The sequence below is a fragment of the Mchenga conophoros genome, linkage group LG12 (genome assembly GCF_057382185.1).
Source record: "Mchenga conophoros isolate Kocher_MC1m ecotype Shallow Benthic linkage group LG12, M_conophoros_male_GT1.1, whole genome shotgun sequence".
Lineage (NCBI taxonomy): Eukaryota > Metazoa > Chordata > Actinopteri > Cichliformes > Cichlidae > Mchenga > Mchenga conophoros.
This window is the reverse complement of record NC_140537.1, coordinates 11,930,777-11,948,852: the sequence shown is the minus strand read 5'-3', so window position 1 is coordinate 11,948,852 and position 18,076 is coordinate 11,930,777. Positions and strand designations below refer to the sequence as shown.

General features: G+C 42.1%; 3 protein-coding genes across 8 annotated transcripts in view; 1 reads left to right on the top strand and 2 right to left on the bottom strand.

Moving 5' to 3' along the window:
• Positions 1–4,982, top strand: part of dock5 (dedicator of cytokinesis 5) — a 39,269-nt gene extending 34,287 nt beyond the window's left edge. For 3 of the 5 annotated variants that reach the window (XM_085293704.1, XM_085293703.1, XM_085293706.1), the window contains 7 exons: positions 311–394; positions 476–613; positions 857–1,029; positions 1,187–1,331; positions 1,528–1,687; positions 1,898–2,016; positions 2,149–4,982. In XM_085293704.1, the coding sequence (XP_085149830.1) occupies positions 311–394; positions 476–613; positions 857–1,029; positions 1,187–1,331; positions 1,528–1,687; positions 1,898–2,016; positions 2,149–2,250 (921 nt within the window). In that variant the 3' untranslated portion in view covers positions 2,251–4,982. Of the gene's footprint in view, positions 1–310; positions 395–475; positions 614–807; positions 1,030–1,186; positions 1,332–1,527; positions 1,688–1,897; positions 2,017–2,148 lie in introns of those variants that run through there. The other 2 variants (XM_085293705.1, XM_085293707.1) reach the window with 2 other exon arrangements.
• On the bottom strand, positions 4,965–10,006 carry tas2r202 (taste receptor, type 2, member 202). The gene has a single exon (XM_085293708.1). The coding sequence runs from the start codon at positions 8,848–8,850 to the stop codon at positions 7,912–7,914; it is 939 nt and encodes a 312-aa protein (XP_085149834.1). The 5' UTR covers positions 8,851–10,006; the 3' UTR covers positions 4,965–7,911.
• A 1,502-nt stretch (positions 10,007–11,508) lies between these two features.
• vsig8b (V-set and immunoglobulin domain containing 8b) lies at positions 11,509–16,777 on the bottom strand. Of its 2 annotated transcripts, none has more exons than XM_085293092.1 (8): positions 16,621–16,777; positions 16,261–16,355; positions 14,264–14,424; positions 13,937–14,135; positions 13,538–13,690; positions 13,300–13,422; positions 12,982–13,120; positions 11,509–12,892 (listed from the first exon to the last, which is right to left on the bottom strand). In XM_085293092.1, the coding sequence occupies exons 2-8, from the start codon at positions 16,331–16,333 to the stop codon at positions 12,640–12,642; spliced, it is 1,101 nt and encodes a 366-aa protein (XP_085149218.1). In that variant the 5' UTR covers positions 16,334–16,355; positions 16,621–16,777; the 3' UTR covers positions 11,509–12,639. The 2 variants fall into 2 exon arrangements, with proteins under 2 accessions (XP_085149218.1, XP_085149219.1); XM_085293093.1 differs by having other exon boundaries at positions 16,261–16,340.
• Between the last annotated feature and the right edge of the window lie 1,299 nt (positions 16,778–18,076).

Genomic DNA, 18,076 nt, shown 5'->3' with positions numbered 1-18,076 from the left:
ATATAAAGCATTCAATCGACCAACTACTGCCAAAGCCCTCTAATAAAACATAATTAATTCAACTCCAAACAATAATGGTGAATTATAATTTCTAAATCCTTTTTTTTTCTCCCCCACTCAAAACTTCTGGCTGGCCTGTTGCTTGTTATGAGCTACTTGATTGTATTCATAAGTATACCACTGTGGCCTCTTTGCCACTCTTTGGAGCTCTATTCAATGTAGCCAGTAGCTGTATTTTAAGTGACAAGGCTTTAACAACACAAAAAGACCCCAAGTTGTCCAATTTTCATTCTGGTTCCATTCTCTGCAGGCTTTCTTCACAAACGCCTACATCCAAGCACACCCAGAGGACCGTCAACGCATTGAGGAACTTAAACGCCTCATCGCCCTGCAGGTAAATCCTTCGCTTGTCATTGCCACGGTATCCATGATAGCAGCCTTCTAAAACACTTAGGTACTCCTCTCCCCCCTCCAGATCCCCCTCCTGGCAGACGGAATTCGCGTCCACGAGGAGAGGACAACGGAGCAGCTGAAACCCTTGCACAACCGCCTGGTCACTTGCTTCCAAGACCTTCGGGAGAAAGTGGAGAAGCAATATGGCGTCATAACTTTGGTGTGTTGCCAGCTCAAAAACTCAATTTAATGTAAGAGGGTGCCAACTTAAGCTATTGGCCCTCTTGCCTTCCTATCAAATGGTTCTCATTCAAAGCAGAGTGTACATTATATTAGTGCAGGACCATAAATCTTCCTTTAACCAATCTATTGCGACCTGTGTTTTGCCTGTCATTGTGCTCCTCCCCTGCCAAGATCTCCTCTCCTCCCCCCAGTGACGCTTAATCCCATTTGTGTGTCCCAGCCCTGCTCTCTCACTGAGCAGAAGAAGAGTCGCGTGGGCTCGGTGGTGATGCCCTACATCCTGCCCTCCACCCTGCGTCGCATGTCCACTATCTCAACCATCTCCAACGCCTCCTCGGGCCTCTCCAGCGGCTCTGCTTCCTCAGACGGGCCCTCCTGCCTTTCCTCCCAAGAGTTAGTCCCAGCATCCTTGTGCTGCTTATTTTATCTACCTTTCCATCCTGTCTAGACATTGCTTACTTTAAAAAAAAGACTTTTGTTTTCCTTGTTTGGGAAAAAAAAAATGCACCGTCTATGCATCTGATTCTATATCTGCTTCATTCACAAACAGTTCCTTGTTGTCCCGTCCCAGAGATCGCAGGGCGTCTGTTCTGTCCCGCTCCGATGAAGACAATAGGATTGCTAGAAAGAACAGAAAGGAGTGGAGTGTGAGCAAATCCCAGAACCTCCTTGAGAGGCAGTCAGATGGAGATGAGGTAAGGCCTTATGCCCAAGAACTGTTTACACACTTCATATTTCTTCTGTTATTCTTATTCCCCTGTAACATGCACTAAACAAAGGTACTTAAAAAGGCCGTGTTGTTATTGTGTCAAGTGTTTTAACTGTGAATTGGGAGCAGTCCCGTTGTGCTTAAATGGTTTTGCATTGTTGTGTTTTCCACTTTCATTCTAGACTCCTCCAGAGAAGCAGCAGAGGCCCAAGAGTTTACAGCTGGGAGATCGCCGGCTTACCCTCTCCCTGTTTCAGGGGGTTTCATCTCAGCTCAGCTTGTCTAACCCGCTCAGCCCTCTACCTGCCTCTCCACACACACCGCAAACACCACGCAGCTCCAGTATGTTACCCCCCCCACCTCCAAAAAAAGTCAAACACTGCATGTCATCGTTTTATTTTCTCTTAAAGTTATGCCTTACACACGCAGAAACAGGAGGGCTCCGTTGTGTAAGCACATTCTGGTCTGAAGCCCTAATCAGGTCACACACACACCTCGTATTCACTGATGCATGTGGCCTGAAAAGCTTTTATTTCCTCTCTCCTGTCATAGGTTATTCATCACTTCTCACTGACAATGATGTCAGAACCATTGACACTCCAGGGACTCCTCCACCTATGCCACCAAAGAAACACCCGCATGAGATTGACAACTCCGGGTTTTCTACAGAGGTATGTCTGCTCAGAGAAAATCTCACACACCCCCTTACAAATACATATTTAATGTCATGTAAACGCTAAAATATTCTGTTTTTATTTTTATTTGAAGTCCTAACACGAGCACTCTTCTCTTTTTCCCCGAAGTTTTCGCCTCCACTCCCGATGAAAATTGAGAGCAAGCCTCCTCCACCGCCTCCAAAGGCACGGAAGTCAATGTTCCCGTCCTATGAGCACCCCCCCCAGTAAGATTATTACCCCCCTAATTCTATGATTTGGCTGTGATTTATAAACATAGCTTCATTTGTGGCAGAGTGGAAACCCCACAGCAAGGTACAGATTGCAGGACCATCAGATTTTCAATGGGAAGCATATTTCTGATGCAAGTTGATTATAGTTCCAAGCAGTCCTTTTAATTTTGTTGTTAAGCTGCGAGGAAGTTTAGGTTTGGGATTTCTGTCAATAGACTGTCAATAAGGGTACTAACGTGCAAAAAATGGATATATGATTTTCAGGTACAGATTTTAATTCTCTTTTTAGAAAAGATACTTTTTTTTTCTTAACACAAAGCGAATGTGGTGAACAAGGAATGATCAATGTTGTAATGTTATATTTTATTTGTAGACTAATCAGCCACAACATTTAAACCACACACAGGAGAAACGAACACTGATCATCTCATTATAATCCAGCATCGTCCTGGGAAGTTTGGTCTTTCGTGTGGATGTTAATTTAACCACAAACACCTGCTAAAGCTGCTGCAGACCAAGCACAGCTACCCATGGGAAAAGCAGCTGGTAGCAACAGGCTCTTTTCCTACACCACAAAAAACTGCTCAAGACCTACTTGAAAGCATCCAAAACAGCCCAAAGCATTGACCTGGCCTCCAAACTTCCCAGATTTCAGTCCTATGATGCTTCCACAAAATGCACCAAACCCTCAGGGGACAAAGGATCTGCTCCCGATGTCCCAGTCCCAGACAGCACAAGACATTCTGTGTGGTCCCCTATCAGTGGCCTGTGTCCGAGTGTCATGAGGGGAACCTACTCAGAGCTGGTGGTTTTAATGTTGTGGCTGAACAGTGTGTGTGCTTATAGAGTGACACTGGATGACTCATTTCCCCTCTAGCTGTTTACCAGCATTCCATTTTTGAACAGTAAAAAGCTGCATTAGATTCATTTCGAACTTGATTGAGAGCAGGGAAAACAATGTACAGAATGTAGTTATTGTTTGTTGACGGTGTCTAAACCACAATGTTTCAGAGACACTGGATGGCATTATTGAATGTGCTGCAGATTATGCGTTTGTTTTGATGTTGATGATGAACTGAATACTGTAACCCGTGCATCCAAACTAAACTACATCATGTTGATGGTGAGGTTCAGTGAAAGGACGTTTTGGAAAATCTGCATATTTGCATTGGTTAGGAGACAAGATCATAGATGCCACTCTTGTACCTTTTTAGTGGGCATGTAGCATGGAGCACAGACTGTGTATAAAAGACGAATGACATCACTGATTGGTTTGTGATTTCTGTATTTTTGAAGCCTCCAATTTAGCTAAAATCATGACAGCTTGCATTTCTGGAACAGGAAGTGACCATATTTAGGCCACTGAGTGTAGTGCTAAGTTTTCAGCTAAGCTGCATCCATGGGTAAGATGAAACTATTCCAGGAAATTCCAGTAAAAAAAACCCAAAAAAAACAGCAACAGCAGGTCCATGTTTGCATTGGTGCCCAGCAGATATAGACTAATGGCAACATTTGGTGATCTTATATTCTAATAGATCAGCTGACATAAACAGATTTGTTTGTTTCAGTTTTGGCCAACTCTTCTTGGATCAGATGGTTTCATTTTTGTAACAGTTCAAATGACCTTAACTTTGAACCATGACTGAAGCTAATTATACATACAATCCCAAAACAAGTATTGTACCTGGCTATAAACATTCACTTCATCTCTGGGTATTTTTACACAAGAGTCTATGGGGACTGACTCACTTTTGGAGCCAGCTTCAGGTGATCTGTGTTTTTTGCACTTCCAGGTTGTTGCTTGAATTTAAGCCAAAAGGTTAGCTTAGCTTAGCATTAGACATAGAAGACACAAAAATACACCTGCCATCTGCAAAGCTCACTTAATAAATCAAATCACGAAACTATAAGAAACCTTTAGTTTAAAGATGACATTGTGTGGCAATCAGAAATAAGATCAGAAAGTTACTGCTCTTGGCCAAGAGATACTCATTCTGCCACATGTAAAACACAACGTTTCCCTCTTTTGTGAACAAATTAGGATATTTTATTAATCCCAGAGGAAATCATGAGATCTGAATTGTTTCCAGTCGGCAGCTGTTTTCAGTCCTAATGCTAAGCTAACTGTAGGTTATGGAGTCATCATTTAGACAATGATGTAAGTGGTATAGTCTCTTTCTCTTGTCGAGAGAGTAAATTTTCCAAACTTTCTAACTGGTCCTTTAAAGAACCCTAAACGCTATGTGCTACAAGCATAAATACCTCTGGAGTTCACTTTAGTTTGATATTTCAGGTGTGGGTAGATTTTCTTTTTTATCAATTAATTTTCAAGTAAATTATTGCTATTCGTTGAATTGAGTATTTCCTTAGTTTTGCACGCCCAGTGTGTACAGAGATTGTTTATTTTGAGTGCAGTGTAATTTTTAGTATGATTTCAATATACACTTTTTCCTGTGCACTGTCAAAATGTTCTAAAAGAAACAGTATGTGCAAAATCTCTGCATGTAAAAGTGCTTTAAGAATGATAGAGTTGAATCTTTTGTTAATTTGCCAGTGTTTTATTAAATTTACATTGTTTTTACAAGGGATTAACTTCTTTTGTACAGTGGAAATTCCTTAACGTGCATCAAAGACATTTTATACAAACAATGCCTCAAGAGATATATGATGATCTTTTTTATGAACAAGCTGTTGTTGACTTAACAGAAATAAAGCAGTTTCTGAAATGCCTGCAGACTCCCTATTTTTTTCTTTTTTTTTGATGACTATGATTATTTGAAAAAAAAAAAAAAAGCCTTTTAGCTGCAATCTTGCCTCCATACAGAATACAGATTACCCTCTGTACCCTCGGTGGAAACGCAGCACTCACACAGACAGTTATCGGGATGCTGTTGATGGCGTGAAAAAAAATTACCCACTCAAGCTCAAAACATCAACAAACTAGACACAGAAGTGGTGACCTATGCATTTCAAACACAATTAGAGTTGGTGTAGGTAAACGATACTTTGCTTTAGCTCACTGGTGCATAGGCTGGAGAGGCTTTTCGTGTGAAAGCAGGGAGGACTTTACGCAATTCTTCTAGGAATTGTGGGATGGTGCTGGTGTTGCTAATCTGTATTGTTAATGGCCTCTTCCTTCCTGTTGGATAGTGAGGTGCGGGGGTATCTTTCTCCCTTCAAGTCTCATGGGTAGTGGACATTTAAAGGGATGTTCACTCATGCAAAGGAAGCAACGTAATAACTGCCAACTTTAGCTGGATACTCGGGAACATCTCCATGGAAACAACCTCATAGTGTAAGAGGTTTGCGGCTTAATGCTGTAACAATTCCAAGGGCAGAAATCACAACAGCATTGTTCCTTTCTGTTGCAGACGTCTTTCCAGTCTCCTCTCAGCTGACTTACAAGCCAGTGGCACATCGGAGTGTCTGAGTCATTCCACAGTCTGAGGTCACTCACACAATTTCCATTTCCTTGAGACAGCACTCAGTCGAAGTTTGAAACATTTTTTCCACAACACAGTTGCAAACTCTTACACTTCATTTATCAGACATAACAAAGTACTTAAGTACAATTCTGAGATACTTCTCTTAGATATTTCTGCTACTTTAATTCTTTTATTCCAGTCCACTGTATTTTAATTTAGATCTTACTGCGGAAGCTTGGGCGGCTGCTTTTCAGAATATTTACAAGTCATTATAAATTAATTTCCGGTATAAAATTCGATATAAAATTCAATAATTTATTTTATTTTTCAACCTGCAGGATTTTTTTGGTCACTTGGGGTCAGCAGAAACAAGCTGTGAATACAAAATAAGACATACTGTCCTCCTTAGTTCGTAGACAACATATAAGTTCCAGGTGGAATATTTATTTTTCATCCATCCATCTGATTTGGGGTTGCTGGAGCCTATCCACAGGGCAGGACACAGGGTACACCCTGGAACAGGTCATCGATCTGTTGCACACATTCACACTTGTGGCCAATTTAGGAATCACCAGTTAACTCAACCCCATGCATATGTTTGGACTGCAGATTGAGTACCTGCAGAGAGGGATCATGTAAACTCCATATGGAAAGGTCCCAGCCTGGATTCAAACCCAGCACCTTCTGTGCTAGCCACTGCACCACCATGCCACCCCTGTTTGTTATAATTTCACTCATTTAAAATGATAATTATCGCATTTATTGCCTTTTGTCTTTTAAGTCTTAATTTGCATCTTTTTTTTATCTTCCACTAAATGCAGTGTAGTTTTAAAAAACACAAGTATTTATTTATTTATTTATTTATTGCTTTAACTGTCAAAGGAAAAAGTCCAAAAGTGATCAATAAAACAGCTTTAGTCTACCGTATGTGCATATGGTAGTTAAGACTGGGTCCAGTTTGAGCAGCTACAACTGTAGCCATTTCTTTCAGTTAATCACTGAAGAAATGGCCATTTGTAGCCATATTAGCGCTTTTATTTTTTGGTTCCTTTTATTGTATTGAGCTGTTCTTGGCCTCATCTTTAACCTAACTTGCCCCTGTTATGTTGAATCCAGCTCCCTCCAACAGGGAGAGGGGAAGACGACAGGAATGGAAGCGGAGGCCTTGGTACGACTTAACTCCCCTGCATCAAAGGATAATACGCCCTTTCTTACTTTGTCCGTTTAACAGCTGGAGGGATCCCGAGTCTCTGTGTGTAGTGGGATTAGCTGCACTATTGTATCTCTGCTTTGAACCTCACTAGGTGGTGCCAGAGGGTGTGAACTAATGTAGCATTGCAAGGAGGTCTGCTGCATTTTTTTTTTTCATTTTTTCCTTTTTATAAAAAAGCCCCTCTATTTACTCAGAGTAGGTTTGCTGGGCATGAGTGCACTTTTCAGGAACACCAGCTTCATATCCACACTCTCAGCAACAGCTACATAAAGTCACACCTGGGAGCTGTCGAGTGCAGGTATACACGATTCTGTCGAGGGCCAGCGAACACATATACTAAAAAGGAGGATGTTGGGGGGGGGGGCTTCTCTTCATCGGGTTTGTGTTTTTTCCCCCTCATATGGTGCAGGGATTTGGCCTGGCATCCTTCCAGCTAACGTGCAGGTTACTCCAGTCCCTGTGTGCAGCTTAAACTATCTGCAACCTGAGTGAGGGGGGAAAAACTCTTAAAGCCAGGTTCTGCATACGTTCCTGTTTTATTAATATGCTCTGTACTCTTACCTCAGTCACATGTATTTTTTAACGTTTTCAGATGGGCCCCGAGTTATATCATGTCTAAGCACGCATGCTTTGGGATCTGTTTTACAGGCCTAACTTATTATTTGTACTACTGAAATATTAATATTCATAGGTACTGGCCTGGTCAGCTGGTTATATGGCCCCGGTGTGCGTTCACTTGCAGAGCTCTAAGTGGCCAGCACAGCTAAAATCCCATTCTGATGCAAGAAACTGTAATTAATGGTGATGCAGCAGGACAGTAGTCATTACTGAAATTGCTAGCACAAAAGATAAAAGAATACTTCAAAGTTTTTTAATAAGTTCAGACAATGACCAATTGATTTCAGCACAAAGACCTCCAGCAGAAAGCAAATTGGCTTTTTTTTGTCCCCCAGTTTTTAACTTTTGAAGGAAGGCTGGCTTGAGTCTTTTGTTCGGGCACCTTCAGACAAGACAAATACAGTTATTCACTAAGCCAGAAGTTAAAATCATGTATCAGCGTTTTCCAAAGAGTCCTCTTGCCGTAGATGAGCACCACGGCAGCAACGGTCGTGTAGAGCGATGTGAAAAAGATTGTGAGAGAGAGGGTGCTCTCTTGGTGCGCCACAATTTTGTAGTTGACATACAGGTCTACCACGAGCAGGACAAGGAAGTTGGCCACTAGACCAAGAGCCATTTCGATGACCCTTATCTGAGTGCCCAGCTTTGGAGGGTGGGTTCCATTGGTGCTAGCTTTCATGTGCTGGAGATGGATGGCCAGGTGAACAGAGATGGAGATGCAGCATTTCACCATGACCACCCCTGGAAATACATCAGAGAGGAGCAAGTACATGACTTGATAAACCTTCACAGAAGTGGTGTCAGAGAATACAAGTCCACAGTCTCCATTTGCTTTGTAGGTGATGTTGCCAACCGCATTTCCAGCAGCTGCTGGGTTGCCAGCGTTAAACAACACAAGCATTGGCAAACAGGTGCCAAAACCAAACAGAGGGATGAGAATCACAGCTATGGTCACGTGCTTGACGATGACATCTTGGGCATGTGTGTAGCAGTGGTTGGGTTCGTGAACCAGTTTGGTGCTGTAGTAGAAAGTGAGAAAGCTGCTGTTCCACATGATGATGAACTTGAAGCTGAAGGTAAGCACCAGCAGGATAGCGTAGCCTATCTGGGCAATCTGGCAGTTACTGTCCACCTCATCCATGGTCATCCAGAAGTAGCAAGTCATCTGGTGAGCAATACTGGCCACCGACAGAGCCATGGTGATAGTTTCACAAGGCGTCCACTGCTTTTTCTCCTTGTAGTTCAACACACTCATCAAAGAGATATAGGAATTAAAAAAGACAGTGGTGATGCCCAGCACACCCGTCATTACCCAGAGGGGATATTTAATTAACACAAACATAACCCCAAACTCTTCTGTGCCGTAAACTTTAACAAGGATACCGTAGTCTTTAAGTCTCCGTGCAACACTCAGCAGTCTGTGTGGGCTTCTGAAGTGCTTTGGTTTTGCTGCGTTCAAAGAGATGACAAGAAGGGGGGGAAGAGGAATAATAAATTATATACACACACTCAAAAATCAGATGATTCTTCATTTCTGTCACAGAATTGAATCAGTCATAGCTTGTCAGAAGGGCCCGAGGAAAAGATTCACACATTTAGCATTTGAAATTCATTAAACAGATACAAACAGGCCCAATTAAAATCTTTGGTCAATGTTCGAATTTTATGCCAATTCTGAAATTTAAGGTGGTCACATGCAAAGCGAACAAGTGAGGTAAGAAGGTTAGAGTAATTAGTGTAGGAAATTCCTACACTAGCGAAGCTCACCTGGGTCAGATATTGTGTTTTTTATTGCCGTGAATCCAACTGAAGGTTTCTGCTTACGTTCTCTTTGCCTGTTAGTCGTGACAATACCCGGTCTGGCTCAATAACTTTGGTAGCAGCTGAGGAATCCTTTGTTTTGTTTTGTTTATTCAAGCATTAATCCTTGCCTGGAGTTGTCTGCAGGATGCACACGCAAGGTGAAAGTCTTGGATCTAAGTTTTCTTTTCATGGGGATTTATATTTTCACATTGGGTACGATTTGCATCATCCCTGACCACAGGTAGTGGCGACAGCTGGTTTGCATTGACATGAGGTGGACAGGATATGTGCTCATTATACACAGATCAAAAAAAATAAATAAATAAATAAAGGGACAATTTGAAAACATCAGATCTCAATGGGAATCGATGAGCTTCTGGACAGTCTGAGCTGCAACCTGGCAGCATTGTATGGACCAAAACACAATGTCCCAGAGATTTGCATCCATTCAGGGGTATCAATTCTTTCATTGTCATAGAACTGCCTGCATACTGTCATCACATCACCCGAAGGAACTTTAATCCAGATACCTAAAGGCAGTTAGGGCACTGTTGTCAAGCTTGTAGAGGTCTGTGTGTCCCTGATTGAAATGCCTTCCCAAACCATCACTGAACCATCACTAAACCTATGATGCTGAATGATGTTACAGGCAGCATAACATTCTCCACAGCTTATCAAGACTTTTTCACGTCTGTCACAAGTACTCAGGGTGAACCTACTTTCATTCGTGAAAAGCACAGGGTGCCAGCGGTGGACCTGCCAATTCTGGGATTCTATGGGAAATTCCAATCGAGCTGCACAGTACTGGGCATCATGAAGCCTATTTCTGGTTGTTTGGTAAGAGACATTCACACCAGCAGCCTGCTGGAGGCCATTTTTTTTAGCTCTGGCAGTGCCCATGCTATTCCTCCAGATACCAGTCCTACTGATACGGGAAGAACCTTTTATGACCCTGTCCAGCTCTCCTTAAGTAACTGGCTGTCTCAAAGAGTCTCCTCCATTCTCTTGAGACTGTGCTGGGAGACACAGCAAACCTTGGCACCTCATGCTGCCAATAATAACACTGACTTCAAATTCAAAACTAGTGAAAAAACAGTCAGAAAAGACGAGGAAGGAAAAATGTCAGTGGCCTCCACCTGTAAAACTGGTTCTGGGAAAAATTCCTGTTTTGGGTATTGTCTCATTGTTGCCCCTCTCGTTTCATTTCATGACCAACAAAGCAGCTGAAACTGATTAACAACCCCCTCTGCGACTTAACTGACCAGATCAATATCCCACAAGTTTAATTGACTTGAGGCTGCACTCTGATTAAAAAGTCCTTCCATTTTTTTTTGAGCAGTGCATATTGATATCCAATGACTTTACTGTACGTCTGTCAGTGCAGCACAGCAGCTCAGCCAATCCACAAACCACAATCCAACACGCGCCGCATGCAAATACTTATTCCTGCTGTCCACCACATATTTACAAACACCAAACCGCCCACACGCCCATTTACCTGATAAGAACAGCAAATCACCTTTAAGTCACCTTCACAAGCCGTGCTCATGCAGCACCTTATCACTTTAGCTTGTGCTGTGGAGCACCCCAACTTTCTTTTTAATGAGGTGCTGACTTAAAATTATAGTTCAACTCTATTTAGATTTCTTGTTTACTCCATTTATCCAGTCAAAACAAGCAAGATGCTGATTTCATAAGCACACAGTATGGCTTTCCCAACAGTCTGCAGTCACACTTTTCTTTATTAAAAAAAAAAAAAAAATCACCTTAAGCCAAATTTCAGGGACAGATTCTGCCTTTTTGTTGCACAAGAGCATTAAAAAGCAGTTTTCCATACAAAAGCTCTTTGAAAGCAGACTGCGGTGGTAGCCTTTTCTTTTTTCTAAAAATAATAATAATACAATTTCTTTTACTATGCCAACCCTGTTAAAACTTCTGCCCTCCAAAGCAAGACTGCGATTTTCCAACGAGGCTTCCAGAACAGTATTTGTAATTAATTATTGTATCCGTTTTCCTGCTTCTTGCATGGATCAAAGGACAGGCTAACGTGTGAGCACATGAGAAAGCTTGACGGATGTGCATTTACTGGGAAAGAAAGGGGGAAAAAATACTGGTTAGAGCAAACAGAAAGTCACAGACATTAACACGGACCCACAGAGGATGTGTTTGTCTTCTTGGGAAGCAAACAAACGACAAAGTCAAGCACAGCAGAGGCACATTAAACACTGTGTTATGCCAGTCTGTTGGTGTAGCTGTGTGGTGGGTTGGGATGGGGTGCCCCTTGCCCTGAAGGGGACTGGAAACAGAATTACTGACCAAGCCACACCACTACCAGCAGCTCGTATTCATTCAATATATGCACCTTTTGAAGATGGGATCTTTTGAAGAGAGGTGGGGCTGCAGGCACTGTGCTGACTCTGCTTACTGAAGGTGTCAGCTGCAGGTCAGTACCGCTAGTTTAAGAGCTAGTTTACCTTCTTCCTACCCCCTCCCCAAAAAGATCAGACATGCATCCCTGCACAGGACATGAACGAGGCAATTCTGCTTCGTTTTGCTCTACAAATTATTATATATTTTTTTTTACCAGAAAGCAAACTGCCATAAAGAGGGTCAGAGGTAAAGCTAACTATTCTAAAGTGTCCCCAATTATCGAGCCACTTACACCCCTGAAAATAGCAGCAACTGTGAAAGCTGTGAGAACACATCGAGCATATTAAATGACCAAGATTTTGAGGGTTTTTTTTAAACAAGAACTTTGCACTAGATATTTATTTTAATGGATTCTTCATTCGTTAATCTCTCTAATTAAGTTACATTTGTACACATGTGACCCATGTGGACCGACAACACAAACACCCGAATGCCATTTACATTTGTTGTTCGCCTTGACTTGCCAATTAAAACATTAAACTGTACAAAATAAAAAAATAACAAGAAGGAAAAAAAGCACCATAATAAAAAATAATTGCTTTGCTATATACATTTTACATACAGTTTTAAAAAAAACAAAGCAAATCTTATTTGTGATTATGAAAACCTGTTCTTCTGTTTGCTTTACACTAGCAGTGATGTGCTAAAGTGCTTCATGAAAGTCAGCTGATACATATAATATGTCACATGAGGGTAGGATTTTATGAGTCAGTAGCTATGCAAACACTCCCATTGTTCCCTGGTTTAAAAAACATGTATATATTATTGCAACTCTTGGCCCTTATATACTTCAGACACAGAATATTATTTAAAAGGTGTTGAGTCTTTTTTTTTTATCATAAAGTGTAGTTGAGCACTAAAAATAAAATTAAGAGCCTGTTAGGCTTGAGGTTTGTGGTCACACGGCGTATCCATATTTAGGGTCATATGTGAGGTGAGCGGGTATCTCCCCGCCTGTGGTCGACCCATTGCTTCCATTTGTGAAGATTGGGCCCGATTCATTGACCGTAGGCAGATTGCCCCTTACGGAACTGTAGATGACGCCGTGGTGAGTGCGGTATCCCATCACTGAGCGGAGGCTGGAGTGCCGGCTGGAGTGCATACTGGAGTTCCTGCTCGGGGGCCTGCTCTCCGGGGCCTGCGCATCCTCCCTGGGAAAGTAGAGCCATGCAGGTTCTCAGTTAAGCTGCTGCACCAATCTGAGATCGTTTGACAGATGCCTCAAACGGCCATAAAATACCTTATTTCATTCGCGACCTCCTTCTGGTAGCGACGCTTGTGGCAGCAGCAGATGAGAAGCCAGATGAGAAGCAGGAGGAGCAGCAGAAGCAGCAGAGCGCCTATCACAGCGCCAGCTATCACACCTGCTTTATTGGTAGCTGGAAGAGGCAATGTATTGCTTAGAAATCAAACGTGTGCAGCTCACCTTCTTGAATTCCAAATCCAACAAGAGGATTATATGTGATTTTGCATAAAAGCAAGTCAAAAAAGGTACCTTCAGGATATGAGTGTTCAGAGCTGTTAAACTGAAAATAAGATGATGATATTGTAGACTTACGGTTGTATGCACGCAGTACGTATTTACACTGCCCTTTGCCCACAGCGTTTGCTGCCTCGCAGACATAAGTTCCAGTGTTGCTGTCTGTATGGTTCTTTATCAGAAGCTCCCCACTCTGTTGGTCTTAATGAAAGAAGACAGCACTGAGTACAAGCACATTACCTACACAAACACAGCCGCATTAGTGTTTAGAGAAGAGCATTCTTAGAAAAAGGCATCCTGGTGCTAAGTTGCTTACTTTGAGTAGCAGTGGATGGAATTGCAGCTCCGTTTTCTCTCGTCCACACATAGCTGATGGGAGAGGATCCTTGACGGGATACGCAGCGGAGGGAGACTGTGCTTCCTTTCTCCTCACCACCTTCAACCCAACACTTTGGCGTTGATGGGGGAACTAATGAAAAAAAAGAAAGAAACAACCCATATGGCACAAAAACTATTTTAGTGCAATGCTCTGATTCAACACTGAAGCATCTGGGTATGGCTGCAGTGAGGTAATCTACTGAGACAGAAAGAATGGAGGAGCCTTTGCATTCCATGTGAATGAGCACATTTAAAAGCAGACGGCTGAGAAATGAAACAAGTTAGACCGGTTAAAAAAAAAGAAAGAAGCAAAACAAAAAAAGCAATTTGTCCTCACCCAACACAACCAGTGTGATTTTTCTCATGTCAATGCCTGGGAGCTTCTTGACTTTACACTGGTATGTGGCGGTGTCTGAGACTGTCACACCAGTGATAGAGATCGAAGCATCTCCCTGGTCGGGGTTCCCTGTGAAACTGAACCTTTTGGAGACGCTGTTGTCCGTGTAGTGGGTCTGGCCACCTGAATATGATAAGATCTGAGAGGCAAGATTTGCACTGAGTAATGTCTTATTTTTTGATTCAGGTTTTCCAGCTAACTGAGCCTAAATGCAATATTTTCTCTGTCTTTCTATAATTCCTCTCTGTCATCACACATGCAACATACCACTGTGTCCTTCTGTGTCATGTCCGGACTGACGTTGGACCACTCAATATCCAGCGGTCCTGTGTCTGCTGCGGCTGGAGTATAGGTGCATCCCAGTTTAACAGTCGTTCCCGTTGCATACTGAATGGTCTGCGGCCCCGTGGATGTTATCTGCATCGCCTCTGTTAACATGGGATGAAACCAAAAATTCTATTAAGCTCCGTCTAACTTAGAACAATGCTTTCTTTCTCCATTGGATTCTTACAGTCGTGTACCCAAGTTAAGAGACAGAAAGAAGACAGAATAAAATGAATTTCGCTCTCAAACGTATTAATATTTCTCCCACTTAATGGCATTCAAGCTCTGGGCCTGCGCTCCTGTGCCGTCTCAGGGAGGAGAAGAAGTGCTGATGTGAGACTAATAGGCCTTTTAAGTCAAACTGAAGATTTTGAGGGCTTGGACATGAATTAAAGTAAAAGTTTATTTAGATTTTTGGGTTGGGGTTGCATATTCAATTTAACTTATTAAACTCTGGAGGCTTATTAATTGTCTGAAATATATCGGCAAATAATGATGAAAGCTGAACACATGAGCTAGTTACGAGCCGTCTCTGAGTTGACACACACTCCCCGCTAACTCACTCTTTTTGGCCTTAGATTTTTATTCAACTGTTGCCAGAGTCAACACTGATAGCGTGGTGACACATTTCAACAGATCAGAGTTATTTATCTCGATAATGTTCGACTCTATCTTCTCGCCATCCCTCCCCCTTTGTTCGGGTGTCCAACCTTCAGAAAATATCTAAATGGAGCTCAAATCAAATCAGCCTCTGTTTTGACATCGCTCATCATTAAATCCACTATAACCCTCTGAAAGCACTCAGAATGCACTTTAGTGGCACCACAACAAAGCAGAGGATGTCAGGGGTATTTATGAAAGCGTACACAATGGCAGATGTGATGAAGTGAGTGTGGAAAAAAACAAATTAGTCAGTCAAATGTTTACACCGTGAAAGCCGCCCTCCCCAACTCCCAGCACCCCCCAAGGGCAAAACACTGGGATCTAAAGAAGATGCGATTTCCACGTGAAGAGGCCACTGAGCTAACTTGCCAGTAGGTTCAGCCACTGAGCTCAGTACAAACATGCACATCCCTGTGCCCTCCCCTCATTGGCAAATACAAAGGTGCCTCACAGTTTTTGTTTTTGTTTTGTTTTGTGTGTGTTTCCTCCTGCTCACCCCTACTTCTTCTCTGGAATAATTTTTTGACTCGTCATAACAGCAGAAGCAGACGTAGAAGTGTTTACATCAATGATGCAGAGGAATTTAAAGGAATTGCCACGTACAATGCTAAACCCTGGATGTCTCTCATCGTAAATAAAATGATGGTTGGAATACTGCCATCATTAATGTTGTTTATTTCTCCTGTGAATGGAAATGCACACGCCCAGGTGCTTTCCTCAAATAGTCACGATAGAGCCGAAAGAATCAGTCGTGGCTCTTTATATAAGGCGGTGAACTTTTGGTCTAATTAGGAAGCATTATCTGAATAATGAAGGGGACGTTGAGGTTTGAGGGTTTTTTCTGGGCGTATTTGATGTAATTTTTTTTTTTGCATTTTTATGCTGCTCTTATATTTAATACAGACAGCTTGGATGGGGGCCCGAGGCTAATTACTCCCCTGGTCACAATAAAATCCATCAGGGTCGCGCTTTGCAAATGCACATAGCTGTTTGACCCTCAGCCACAATAATTTAAGGTATGAATGATATGCAGGGTACTTCTCAGCCATCCCCACTACAAACGCACCCTTCAGTGAGTACGTGAAATGGTCAGATCATCAGCTGAGTTACAGTGAACTGTATCTGCTGTGTGGATCACAAATCAGATTCAGGTTCAGAATTCCTAAGAAAAACAACTCTTCTGCTGGTGATCGTTGTGTTCCCTGATTCAACATGCTCAGAAACCTGAAACAAACTCCTTAGATGTAATCAAAAAGAAAGAAAAACCCCACACTCACCTGTTCTCAGCTGAATTGTCACCAGAAACAGCACAGCCACCTTTAGCCTGACGCTCGTGAATGCTGGCTCCATTTTCAACCTGAGAGCAAACACACTATCAGGAAAATAAGAGTTTTAATCTAAAGGCTTGTATTTGGCATCAAAAAGCAAAGATGTCTGGCGTCATTTACCTCTCCCCCAGAGCCTTTATCACTTTTGCTTAGTTGTTTATCTATAAACTTACATCACCTGAGAACTCAGTCGTGACGGTTTATTTTGTGTGTGTGTGTGTGTGTTTGTCTGTACAAACTACCAAGAAAATCAAATGTTGATCGATAAACGCTATAAAGGGAAGAATAAAAATAACAGCTCCGACATACCTTAAAGTGAAGACACAATCCACAACAAAAGTGTGTCCTTGAAGGCTAACCGGTGTGACAGTACAGGTGTAGCAGGCTTATTTTGTCCTCGGGTGAAACTCAGGAGCAGTAACTATGGCCACACCCTCTCTGTCCATAGTGCACCTGTTGGCCACTCCTAGAATTGGAAACACGCCAAGCCCCCTTCATACTTGTTTTTATTTTTTCTTGTTTGAATAAAAGATAATCAAAAAATGTGAAAAGAGACTTTTGCTAGTTTAGGTTTCCAGTCTCTGTGTGTGTCTTGGCTGAAAACAGTTTAATAAACACCTACATCTTGCTTTTTTCACAGTTTTATCTATCATCTATTTATCACATCTATCATCTGTTATTTCATAACAATGCAAATTCTCTCTCTTCCTAAAACTACGGTATGATAAGTCTGCTGCATGCTGTAGAGTTCTTTGTGGTATGCTTATTTTTAAGGTAAGAGGAAAGTTATGATACTTGTTTAAGACCGAATGGGCCAGAAAAAAATGTTGCCAGCCCTTGTGTAACCCGTCTTCCTGACACTCCCATGAACATACACTGACTGGTTTTTGTTGCTCTGCCACACAGGGCACATAGTGAGATCCATGCTGATTTGGGACTAAAAGACAACTTAACGTGACAGAGCGGCAAAGCGCAGTGCGGCAGCTGCCACTGCCGTTCATGCTGTTAGTGAGGTTGAAATGGCTTATCAGCTATGAATGATTTACCAAAACACAAAGTTTTGATTTAGGCCAGAAATCAATTCCTTTTATTTTTCTGTCTCAACTGTGGCATCTTTTATGATTTTCAGTTCATAAATGTGTTATTTTTCTTATCCTGGTGCTCCTCAGTTCATCCACCATCTGAAAAATTCTATTTTAGCTTTTTCCCCATTTCTTTGAGCCATCTTACTTCTGATTGCATGCTCTTAGTAAACAGAAAGTTTGAGCAGCAGGTACACAGTCCTGTGCTCACAGCCTGCAATGACCATATTAGGAATTTCCACCCTCAGTGACTTCTAAGACCGAAAAAATCCTTCTGAAACCAAATGTTCTAGACTAAAGCTTGAGCTGTTGGCTCACACTATACACAAGCTGATCTCATTATTTGAAAGTTTGCACGTGTTTAATACACTATATTACCAAAAGTATTCACTCACCTATTCAAATAATTGAATTCAGGTGTTCAAATCACTTCCCTGCCCACAAGTGTAGGAAATCAACCGGGGCATGCAGACTACTTCTACAAGAATTTGTGAAAGAATGGGTCACTGACTGCACACCAGTGCACAAAGGAAGGTCCATAAAGACATGGATGAGCGAGGTCAATGTGGAATAACTAGACTGGCATGCATAGAGTCCTGATTTCAACCTGACAGAACAGCTTTGGGATGAATTAGAGTGGAGACTGTGAGCTAGACCTTTTCATCCAACGTCAGTGTCTGACC

Bases quoted from the DNA above. Each gene is read 5' to 3' on its own strand.
- tas2r202 (XM_085293708.1), bottom strand. From the start codon at position 8,850: ATGTTTGTGTTAATTAAATATCCCCTCTGGGTAATGACGGGTGTGCTG.
- vsig8b (XM_085293092.1), bottom strand. From the start codon at position 16,333: ATGGAGCCAGCATTCACGAGCGTCAGGCTAAAGGTGGCTGTGCTGTTT. The intron at 14,425-16,260 runs GTGAGTGTGGGG...CCATGTTAACAG, and splicing joins GACAATTCAGCTGAGAACAG to AGGCGATGCAGATAACATCC. The intron at 12,893-12,981 runs GTATTTTATGGC...CTACTTTCCCAG, and splicing joins GAGGTCGCGAATGAAATAAG to GGAGGATGCGCAGGCCCCGG.